Source organism: Budorcas taxicolor, chromosome 18 (genome assembly GCF_023091745.1).
Source record: "Budorcas taxicolor isolate Tak-1 chromosome 18, Takin1.1, whole genome shotgun sequence".
Taxonomy (NCBI): domain Eukaryota; kingdom Metazoa; phylum Chordata; class Mammalia; order Artiodactyla; family Bovidae; genus Budorcas; species Budorcas taxicolor.
This window is the reverse complement of record NC_068927.1, coordinates 3,931,560-3,943,585: the sequence shown is the minus strand read 5'-3', so window position 1 is coordinate 3,943,585 and position 12,026 is coordinate 3,931,560. Positions and strand designations below refer to the sequence as shown.

General features: G+C 54.3%; 1 protein-coding gene across 1 annotated transcript in view; it reads left to right on the top strand.

The window, feature by feature from the left end:
* Positions 1-12,026, top strand: part of FA2H (fatty acid 2-hydroxylase) — a 55,617-nt gene that overhangs the window by 29,170 nt on the left and 14,421 nt on the right. Inside the window, exon 2 of the mRNA XM_052656294.1 lies at positions 1,512-1,604. Within this exon, the coding sequence (XP_052512254.1) occupies positions 1,512-1,604 (93 nt within the window). The remainder of the gene's footprint in view (positions 1-1,511; positions 1,605-12,026) is intronic.

Sequence of the window (12,026 nt, the reverse complement as noted above, 5' to 3'; positions counted from 1 at the left end):
ATGTCCATCGAGTCAGTGATGCCATCCAGCCATCTCATCCTCTGTCGTCCCCTTCTCCTCCTGCCCCCAATCCCTCCCAGCATCAGAGTCTTTTCCAGTGAGTCAGCTCTTCGCATGAGGTGGCCAAAGTACTGGACTTTCACCTTTAGCATCATTCCTTCCAAAGAAATCCCAGGGCTGATCTCCTTTAGGATGGACTTGGATCTTGCAGTCCAGGGGACTCTCAAGAGTCTTCTCCAACACCACAGTTCAAATGCATCAATTCTTCGGCACTCAGCCTTCTTCACAGTCCAACTCTCACATCCATACATGACCACTGGGAAAACCATAGTAGCACAAAATTAAAAGGGACAAGATTATTATATGACATTTTTATATTGGATAGTTAGGGAATTTCATTGTATGAAATACTATAAAATTCTCTCTGTCCTCAAGACATCTTCAGAGATGCTTTAAAAAAAAAAAAGAATTCAAATATTAACATGGTGACACAAATTAAAAATACTGAGATACCCAGACCAAGACAGGATCACAAAAGCCCCTTTTACTTGGGTTGTACTTGGCTTTTCCCAGTAAATGACAGCAGTACTGTTGCCATCAGGTTCTGTCAGTTCATTTGGAAGTGAAAATATAAGAATCGTAACAGCTGAAACCCCAACTGGCTGCTCAAGCAGTCTTCTCAGCTTCTTGCAGTTCCTCAACCTCTCAGGCCCCCTTCTCCACGGCCCCCAGCCCCACACCTTCCTTTAGTCTCAGGGACTCACAGGACAGGCCTCTCCTACTGGTGAGGGCTCTCCCCACTCTTCCTGGAGGGAAATGTGCTCCTCGCCTACATGCCAGCCCTCTCTGACCTCACCCCGCATAACATCAGGGCCAGCTGGGGCCATGTGATTTTCGAGGTACATTCCATTTCCTCCTGCCTCTGCCTCTGCGCCCCTTGTGTTTGACCTTGAGCCCGTTTGGGCTCTCCTCTGCCAGCCCCGCCCCGTATCCGGCTGCTGACTCACACCTGAGAGTCCCTGGAGGCCTGGCCCGTGTGCCCTGCGGGCTCTCCTTCTGCGGGCGTGTGGCCCTAGATGCCCATCTGTGGCTCACCAGCACCGCTGGCTCACCAGGAAGAGAGGCACAGCATGTCGTCATCAGGTGTGACCCGGCGAGCCTGCCAGGCCTCCTGGGTGCCACCCTGCGACTCTTGGCCTGGCAACTGCCAGGAGCCTGGGGAGGGGCTGGCAGGGCTCCCCTGGGCCCGGGCATTCCCCCTGCCGGCTCTCGTTTCCTGCCAGTCTCTTTGCCAGCTTGTCTTCTCCCCTGGATCTTTCTGCCTCTCGCTTTAATGTGTATTTCTAAGAGAGAAGACAAGTGCCAGGAATAAGACCGCCCACTCAGTGCTCACCCGCTTTCCAGTGCGCTCAGAATCCTCGATTTCCGCCCACCCTGCCCCCACTGTGCTCGGCCGCGGGGCTCTCTTCCCTTGCCACAATCGGTAATCCTCTCTTGTCTTCTCTCCCCAGGGTCCCGTGGAGAATGGGTCTGTGGCCTCCGCGAGCACTCAGAAGACAGACCCTGTGATGGAGCCAAAGCTCAAGGCGGTGGACTGGGAGAAGGTAGCGGGCACGGGGCAGGGCGGGGTGGCGCCCGGGGCTCGAGGGGCCGAGGGGAGGGGGCGCGGAGCCACCAGCGTGGCTGCTCATGATGAGGGGAGACCAGGACCCGGGGGCAGGCGCCGGTAGCTCACGAGCTTGACCTGGGGCAGTAAACGGCCCACCGTGGTGGTGGATCCCCGGGAACCACGTACAAGGTCTGGCTGCAAAGACCCCAGAGGGAGGTCCCGCACCCGGATCCCTGAAGCTGAGAAGGGCACGAGGACGAGGCAGACACGCCCAGCTTGAGCAGTGCGCGAGGCAGAGCGGCCGGGCGCCTGCGACCACTGGCAGGAGGCCGAGACAGGCGGGAGCCTCTCCGCCCTCGCGCGGAGACCAGCATCCGGCTGTGGTCAGGCGCACCCATGTGCTGGTCAGGGGCTCCTGGAGGGGCTGGGTGGTCACCAGTGGCGGTGGAGCCAAGACGTGCGGGATGGCATTGCCCCGGGGCACAGGAGGGAAGCAGACTGGGTGCATTTCCCTCCAGCCTGATTCGTGGGACTTGCCCGCTGTCATCTTGCCATCTCCTCCGGAAACAGACACAAGTGTTTACGTCCTTAAATATTCCCAACCCCTGCTGGACACTGGGAACAAAAGGCCAGCTCACAGTTTGGTGAGGAGGCCAGATCTCCCCCAGAAGATGTTATTACAACATGGGGAGATGTGAGGAGCGCACCCAAGGAGCACAGCTGACCGGAGGGGCCCACTGGCGGTTTGCCGGGCCCATCTGGCCAGGACTCCTGAGGCCCTGACCCCAGGGGCCCAGAGATGGCATTGGCACTGCCTCCGGGGAAGCCCGCCAGCCCAGGGCAAAGGCGCTTTTGCGTCCTTCGATGGAGAGTCCAGGACAAGTGGCCCTGTGCCCCGTTCCCTTCAAGGAGGCCTGTGACCAAAAGGGGGGTCGAGGGCAGGATGTTCCCAGAGGGCCCACTGGACCTGTCTCCTGACCCTGATGCCAGACTCGGGCACGACTGCTCATCGCCCAGGTCGGGGCAGAGGTTGGCGTTCTCGGTACCAATGGGTGGCTTCTCTGGAAGCTCTGGGGCTCTGGGCTTGCTCTGACATGACGAGGATGGAGGGGAGACAGCCAGTATGAAGGGACAAGGGCTTCAAGCTAGTGAAGTCAGGACCTGGGCTTGAGAGAGGAGGCGCTGTGGTGCGAGCCGAGGAGGCTGGATGAGGCCGGCCAGGGCGGGGAAGCCACAGCGCGTCCACTCTGCGCTCAGCGGCCAGCAGGTAGTACTCAGAGGACCCCATGGAGGGGGCCCTGGGCCAGCCTGTGGGGCTTGGCTTAGGGACTGAATGTTGGAAGGAAAGCACCCTTGAGAGAGCTGACCAGGCCTGGGGTGGGTGGCCAGAAAGAATTGCCCTAGAAGGGAGGGGGCTGTCACATGAGCCAGGCTGAGGATGGGCAGATCACAGCCCTGCGCTGGGGAGGGGTCCTCCCGATGTCCCTGGGCTCCCCCAGAGTGAGGCGGGGGGTCATGTCCCCCAGGCCTGTGTCGCCACCACTGCCCTCATCGAGGTGAAGACAAGACCTCTCCCCTCCCCCAGGCCCAGCCGCTGGCCCCTCGCCAGCATGCCCAGGTCACACCTGACTCATGCACCCTGCCTCTGTGGGTCTCTCTCTTGCACACACTTTCTCTCTTCCTCCTGTCCCTCTTCCTGCATCCCTGGACTAAGAGAGGGGGACAAGGACTGGTGCACAAGAGGCCGTGGAGACCCCCTGTGAGCAATGAGGGGTCAGCTTCGTGCCTCCTCCAGGCACCGAGAAGACCCAGCTCAAGGAGCTCACTTCCCAGGGAGAATGAACTGTGCTTTCCTTGCCTTTTCCCTTTTTTAAATCATCTGCCATGTGGTCCGTCCCAGCCCTTCTGGGAGACCCCCATCTGTTTCTGACCCAGTCCAGGGGCCTCGAGGAGTTCTCGAGAGAGGGCAGGAGGGCAGGAGCTGTGTTGAAGCCAGGGATCTGGGGTGGACTTGCCAAAGCTAACCCTTCATGCTAAGGAAGGGTGTCTCAGGTCCCCTGGCCCGGCCGCCTGGCCCTGGAAGCTGGGGACAGAGTCAGCCATGCTGAGAAGAATGAGGGGAACAGGGATGGGGTGCTGAGGCACAGGGTAAAGATTCTGAAAGGACAGGGCCAGGAAGCAAGCCCAGCGGGCCCTGCCCTGCTCAGAGCTGCAACAGCATCTGGCTTTCAAGCTCTGCCTGAGATTTTATTGGAATTATTTTTAAATCATACCTTCCATCACCTGTTGGGCAGGACCCCAAGTTTTCTTGTGGGACAAGACACCAGGTAAGCTCCTCACCTCACGCTCTGTCCTACACATCTCCCTGTCTCCTGGACGCCTGTGTGGAGCCTTGCCCAGTGGCAGCTGCTGGAGTGCCCACTGCTCCTGGCTTCTGGGCACACCTGTCCCGTTTGTCCCTCTGTCCTTGCTGTTTCACTGTGTCCTTAGCAGGGCTTCCCACTTGGAGTGCCAGCCTCCTGGGAACCAGATTGAGCTAGTATGGTTTGAGAGGTTTGCAGAACCCCCTGCCCAGATCCCCCTGGACAGTGGGGTTAGCACCAAATTAATTCTTCTTTTATTAAGCTCTTACTCTGTGCCAAACACTGTAGGCTAAACACTTAGACGATATTATTTTTTTGAAGCTGTCATTCTCAATTATGTCTATTATTTGTCTTTCTAATTTATTGGGATATAGTTGCTTTGCAATGTTGTTAGTTTCTGCTGTACAGTAAAGTGACTCAGCCATATGTATACATATATCCCCTCCCCTCCCACCCTACCCCCATCCCACCCATCTAGGTCACCACTGAGCAGAGTCCCTGTGCTATACAGCAGGTGCCTACTAATTACCTATTTTATACATGTGTATATGTATATATATGTGTATATATGTATATATGTGTATATGTATATATATGTGTATATATGTATATATGTGTATATGTATATATATGTGTATATATGTATATATGTGTATATGTATATATGTGTGTATATATGTATATATATGTGTATATGTATATATATGTGTATATGTATATATATGAGTATATATGTATATATGTGTATATGTATATATGTGTGTATATATGTATATATGTGTATATGTATATATATGTGTATATATGTATATATGTGTATATGTATATATGTGTGTATATATGTATATATATGTGTATATGTATATATATGTGTATATGTGTATATATGTGTATATGTATGTGTATATATGTCAGGCTCAATCTCCCGGTTCACCCCACCTGCCTTCTCTGTCCCCCACCGTGTACACACATCTGTTGTCTGTGTCTGCATCTCTTTTCCCGCCTTACAAATAGGTTTATCTGTACCATTTTTCTAGATTCCATAATATATGCAATATTTGTGTTTCTGTTTCTGATTTACTTCACTCTGTATGACAGACTTTAAGTCCATCCACATCTCTGCAAATGACACAATTCCATTCTTTTTTATGGCAGACTAATATTCCATTGTATATATGGACCAAATCTTCACCCATGTGTCTGTCAGTAGACGCTTAGGCTGCTTCCACGTCCTGGCTGTTGTAAATAGTGCTGCAGTGAACATCGGGGTGCGTGTGCCTTTTTGAGGTGCGGCTTTCTCAGGGCATGAGCCCAGTGGTAGGATCATATGGTAGTTCAGCAATCTACAGATTCAGTGCAATCCCTATCAAATTACCAATGGAATTTTTCACAGAATTAGAACAAAAAATTTTACAATTTGTATGGAAACACAAAGACCCTGAATAGCCAAAGCAGTCTTAAGAAAGAAAAAGAGCTGGAAGAATCAGGCTCCTCGACATCAGAATCTACTACAAAGCTACAATCATCAAGACAGTATGGTACTGGCACAAAAACAGAAATATAGACCAATGGAACAAGATAGAAAGCCCAGAGATAAACCCGTCCACCTGTGGTCAGCTAATCTATGACAGAGGAGCCAAGAATATACAATGGAGAAAAGATAGTCTCTTCAGTGAGAATCTCTCTTCAGATAGTCTCTTGGTGCTGGGAAAACTGGACAGCCACATGGAAAAGAATGAAATCAGAACACCCTCTAGTACCATACACAAAAATAAACTCAGGGCTGCCCTGGCGGCCCAGTGGCTAGGACTCCGTGCTCCAATGCGGTGCCCTGGGTTCAACCCCTAATCCAGGAACTGGATTCCACACACCACAACTAAAGATCCGTTGCAGCAAATTGACTAATAAATTATTTTTAAAAATAGTAAACTCAAAATGGGCTAAAGACCTCAATGTACGATCGGACACTATGAAACTCTTAGCAGAAAATATCAGAAGAACACTCTTTGACATAAATCACAGCAAGGTCTTGTTTGACCCACTTCCTACAGTAATGAAAATAAAAACAAAAATAAATGGGACCTAATTAAATTTAAAAGCTTTTGCACAGCAAATAAAACCATAAATGAGATGAAAAGATAACCAACAGAATAGGAAAAAATATTTCCAAATGAAGCATCTGACAAGGAATTAATCTCCAAAATATACAAACAGCTCATGCAAATTCAATTTTAAAAAAAAATCAAAAAATGGGTGGAAGACCTAACTAGACACTTCTCTTCTCCAGAGAAGACATCCAGATGGCCAAGAGGCACATGAAAAGTTGCTCAGCATCACTAATTGTTAGAAAAATTCAATACAATGAAGTGAATACCTCACGTGGTCAGAATGCTGCTGCTGCTGCTAAGTCACATCAGTCGTGTCCGACTCTGTGTGACCCCATAGACGGCAGCCCATCAGGCTCCCACCCGTGGGATTCTCAAGGCAAGAACACCAGAGTGGGTTGCCATTGTCTTCTCCAATGCATGAAATTGAAAAGTGAAAGTGAAGTCATGTCCAACTCTTCTCGACCCCATGGACTGTAGCCTACCAGGCTCCTCCATCCATGGGATTTCCTAGGCAAGAGCACTGGAGTGGGGTGCCATTGCCTTCTCCGCATGGTCAGAATGGCCATCATCAAAAAATCTACTAACAATACAAGCTGGAGAGTGTGTGGAGAAAAAGGAACCTTTTTACACTGTTGGTGAAAATGTAAATTGATACAGCCACTATGAAGAAGAGTATGGAGGCTCCTTAAAAATATTATCTTGTATCTAATTTCGGGCAGCTCGATGGGTAAAGAATCCACCTGCAATGCAGGAGATGCAGGAGACTCAGGTTCAGTCCCTGGGTCAGGAATATCCCCTGCAGGAAGGCATGGCAACCCATTCCAGTATTCTTTCCTGCAGAATCCCACCGACAGAGAAGCCTTGAGGGCTACAGTTCATGGAGTCGCAGATAGTTGGACACAACTGAGCACTCATGCACGCCCCTCTAGCGTAGCTGGAAGGGATCTGGTTCAAGTCTGAGCTGCCTCTGATGCTAGGAAAGAGTGAGGGCAGGATGAGATGGTTGGACGACATCACTGACTCAATGGACAAGAGTTTGAGCAAACTCCAGGAGATGGTGAAGGACAAGGAAGCCTGGCATGCTGCAGTCCATGCGGTCGCAAAGAGTCGGACATGACTGAGCAACTGAACAACAATCTGGTTTCATTCTTCCAACAACACAAAGAGATAATGATCCTGATTTAACTCATGAGGAAGAGCTTGTCTCCTGCCCAAGGTCAAAGTCACTCTGCTGGTTAGCTTAGGGGTCACAGCTGAGCCCCCTGACCTGCCCCACCCATGGGTCCTAGAACACTTTTACCCTGACAGCTGGCCAAGAGAAAGACCCTGAGGCCTGTGACTGGGAGGGCGGGTGGCAGAAGGCGAGGGGGGCTGAGCAGGCACTCGGGGAGGCCTCTTCCCATCCCTCCCCAGGCTAAGCCAGACTCCAGCAGCGCTTGCTTCCCTCCGGCTCCTGGAGGCCTCCAGTGGGAGTGAGCTGCTCTCTTCCTTTAAAAGACAGGTGGAGTCATCCAGCCAGGCAAAATGCAGGTCCCCAACCTCCCTGCCCCTACACACACAGACACACACAGACACACACCCTCGGCATCAGGGGCTGCCTGGCAAAGATGTTGATGTTGACCACCTGGGTTTTATCCTTTCACAGCCCCCAGGTAAGTCACTGAGAACTCAAGTAGAGCCTGGATTGGAACCAGGGCCCCCCGGGAGCTCCCCTGGAGGGGGCCGGTCTTGACATCATGGTCCAGGCTCTCTCCCCAGGACTCTGACCCCCAGTCACCCGGGGCCCCGTGAGCCTTCTCCCTCCCTTGGCCCACCCAGAGTAGCAGTCTGGAGGGCCTGGCTGTGGAGGAACCCATGGGGGCTTCCCCAGGACTGTCCTCCCCGCCCATTTTTCTCCCTGCTCCCTGCCCCCACCGCGGATCCGCGTATGCTCATTGTCCGTCCCTCAGTCTCTTTGCAACCCAAAGGACTGCAGCCCGCCAAGCAAAGAATACTGGAGAGGGTTGCCATGCCCTCCTCCAGGGGATCTTCCCAGCCCAGAGATCGAACCCAGGTCTCCTGCACTGCAGGTGGATTCTTTACCACTGAGTCACCAGGAAACCCTCACCTAAGAGCTCAGCAGTGCTCAAAACTATCCCTAAGGAGAAACCAAGCAGGCTGGGCTCTGCCCTTTGTCCCTGCAGGGGCACTGGACCCGGCAGGCTGGGGGCAGGAGCGGCCGCCTGGTGACCACAGACAATTCTGGTCTGTTTTCCCGTCAACAAGAGGAGGAGATTATTCCTGCCCCGTGTTGTGTAGGCTTGTCAGGAGGATCTGGAACAACCTACAAACGGGGACCAGAAAGTGAGCTGCCGGTGAAAGTCCACCCGCCGGTGTGGGCTGGGCGCCTGGGCCGGGCGGCAGGGCGCTGGTGTGTTGGCGGTGCCCCGTCCCGACTCTCTGCGGGCCTCCCAGCGCTCATCTCCTGGAGCGCGCAGAGCGAGCCTGAGGTCCCCTCCTCCGGTGCAGGGAGGTTAGGGAGCCGGGTATGCAGGGCAGAACCCCTCCTGTGGGCTGGAGCTTGTCCATCTGGGAGACCCCAGTTAGACCTCATGGGACGGGCCTGCAGCGACCCCTGCGAGGCCACCAAGAGCCCCCGTGGGTCACACGCTAGACTCCGGTGCTGGGTCCCTCACAGCCTCTGTGCCGGAGAATTCACTGCCCTGGGGGGCCCTGGTTAGGACCTCGGCCGGGAGCTGAGCGGCACGCACAGCTGAGCTGTAGCCTCAGTCTCCTCATCTGTCAGAGGGGCTCATCAAAGGCGGCGACTGGCAACATTCTGGCTTCCAAGAGCAGTAGACCTGGAGTCTGAGCCCAGGGGCTTGCGACAAGCCCGCAGAAACAGGAGAGGGAATTCTCCTCCCTTCTCCTGTTCTCGCTGGTGGAAGCCGGTCCCGCCTCCTTGGCTCAGAAAGCTGCCCTGGAGCGGTGTGCCTGGGGCTTGGGTGCGCGTTGCTGGGAACAATCGCCTCGGCTCCTGTCGGGTGGTGGGCGGGGCTGCTGACGCAGAGCCGCTGCCCCCTCGGCGCGCCCCTCACCCCCCACCCCCAGCCCGTTTGTGCCTCGCCTCGCCCGCGGATGAGCAGGTTCCCACTGCCGAGCGGGAACTGCCCCGGAAAGAGGTCTGTGCCACCCGGCCCCGCGCCGCCCAGGACGAGGGGCCCCTGGGGAGAGGATGAGGCAAGAAGAGAGGCCCCCTCCACCCTGGCAGCACCCTTCCACCCGCCCTCCGGGCAGCAAGCTGCCTTGTCCCCCTGCCAGCCCTGCTGCAGCTGCATTCCTGGCATAGCCGGGAGACTCCCGCCCTCTGCCTGCTGGTGGGGCAGGGAGGGGGAGGCAGGGCCGCTGCTCACCCTAACTGCTGTGCGCTTCCTGGGGCTTGGCCTGTGGCCCCAGGTCTCTGCGTTCATCCCAGCCTCTCTCCCCGCCACACACAGGCCCCCAACAAGCGCACTCCAGAGCCGTGTCTGGGCGGGTCCTCACCCTCATCCGTGCAGTCTGGCTTTAACTGGCTGCACTGAGTCGATGCCACGCTGTCTGACCATCAGGTTCCACTGCTGTAAAAGGAGGATTTGCTATTGTGAGGAGGGCAATGAAGCCCCCCACACGCCTGGGCTGGTCCCCCTTCCCGTCCCTCACCCAACCTTCTTCTGAGGCCGGGAGACTTTTGCTGACACCTTCCCTGTGTCCTCTGAGCCTCAGGAAGTAGGGGCTCAAAGGGGCCAGGAGCAGGTCCAGCTCCAGAGAAAGAGAGTCGTGTGTGTGTATGTGCACGCACGCACACGTGCATATGTGTGCATATGTGCATATGTGTGTGTGTATGTGTGTGAAGTGGCCAAGCTGTCCTGGCCAGGTAGAGTAGGAAGTGACATTTATCCTGAGTCCCTTCCTGCCTCATTGGGTCCGGGCTGTCATCTCTTCATGTCTTGCCGTCGTCGCTTCTGGGCCAGTTGCATGTTGGAAATGACCAGCGAGTGAGCGGTGTTGAGTATATTCCAACACCCGCCTGAGATGCTCATCAGTGAGCAGGGTGCCGGTGCTGCTGCTCAGTCCTGTCCGACTCTGGGCGACCCCATGGACTGTAGCCCGCCAGGCTCTTCTGTCCCTGGGATTCTCCAGGCAGAAACACTGGAGTGGGTGGCCCTGTCCTCCTCCAGGGGATCTTCCCATCCCAGGGATCGAACCTGGGTCTCTTATGTCTCCTGCATTGGAGAGTGTGTGGAGGATGCTATGAGCTGGGGGAGGCGGGAAGGGAGGCTCCTGCTATAGGACCAACCAGCTCCATCTCAAGGGTCACCTAACCCCTCTGGGCCTAAGAGTCCTCCTTCTCAAAGTGGGGAGGAAGTCAGCCAGCCTGAATTTCTACACTTAAAGTGGAAGGGTCGCTTTCCTTCCCCTTTGGGCTGGAATCCTTGCTTTTTGCTCACCTAAACGTTTCTCCCTGGGTCTCAGCTGAATTAAGCTCACAAATCCCATGCTGTTTTCTGTGCGCTTCACAAAATAAGGGAAAATAGGAAAAATTTGCCCAAACTGCTTCTTGGCTGAAAAAGAGGTCTACCTGTTAGCAGTGCTGTGCCACAGCCGGCGCCTTTTTCTCGTCTAAGGTAGCTGAGTCTGAATCAAGTGTCGTGTGCATGCAGAAGTGGACACATAAAGACCAGACAGGGGTGGTAGCAACTGAGAAAAACACCAAAAAAGGCATCACTAAGATGAGCAGATAATCTAGAATATTTTCAATACTTGATCAATGCAAGCAAGTCAAGAAGTGAAGAGCAGAGCAGGCGAATAGCAAGGCAACCTTAAAGGTAAATGGACTGAATACTCCAGTTAAAGTGGGGACTTCCCTGGCAGTCCAGAGAAGTCCCCACTTCCAGCCCTAGGGGTGCGGGTTCCATCCCTGGTCAGGGAACTATGCTATGCAGCAGGATCAAAAAAATTAACGATAAAAATGCAGAGAGTGACTGGATGGAAAAGTCAGACTCGACTGTACACTGTCTGCAAGGGACGCACTTCAAATGTGAGACGTGAGCAAGGTGAAAGTGAAAGGGTGGGCAAGGTAGATCATGCAGCCGCTAAGCATGAGGAAGCTTCTACGAGAATCAGACGAAAAGGACTCAGGACAAGAAGTCCTCCTACCAGAGCCTGTATTTCCCAGTGATAAAGGGGCCAATTCATCACAGTGTCTTCACTGAGCGGTCTCTGGCAAGTTCCTCAGCTTCCATTTCCCCATCTGCGTCCCAGCAGCAATGCCGCACCTGCCGCGTGAGGGGTCCGGTGGGGATCGGAGGGCTTGGCTCCTGTGAAGGATCCAGAGCCATGCTCAGCACGCGACCAGGGCTCTGTGACTCTCCGGCCTCGGTGTTGGCACAACAGGGACAAAGCCTCGCGCGCTTCCTGTGCTCCTGACCGAGCTGCTCTGAGGTGGGATTCTGTGGTCTGTTGCAAGATAAGATGTAAACACAGACCACTAGCTGGTCCTCCAGTTCTTTGCTGGTATGTGTAAGGGAGACACAGGGAGAATGTGTGTGTGTGAGAGTCAAGAGGCAGAGGAATGGCAGGAATGAGTCAACCGGCGCCCAGTGATCTGTTTGCTAGACCCAAGGCAAGGAGGCGTGAGGACTGGGGCCAGGAGGACTGTCACAGTCAGCCAGGGTTTGGACGGTCGCCTCGTGTAACTGGTGCTGCGTGGGATGGTGCTGGGCTGCCCTGGGTCATCTTCCAGCCTGAGAGGCATGAAGGCTGTCAGCACCTGGGACCTGCCAGGCTCACGTGGCCAGAACCATGGCATCTTTGGGCCTCTCCCCCTGGGCTCAGGCAGAGAGAACGCTTGGGGACCTTCCCCACTTGCCCTGAGACCCTCGCCCCCTGCTCCAAAGCTGTCATGGCAGGGCGGGGACCCTTGCTGGG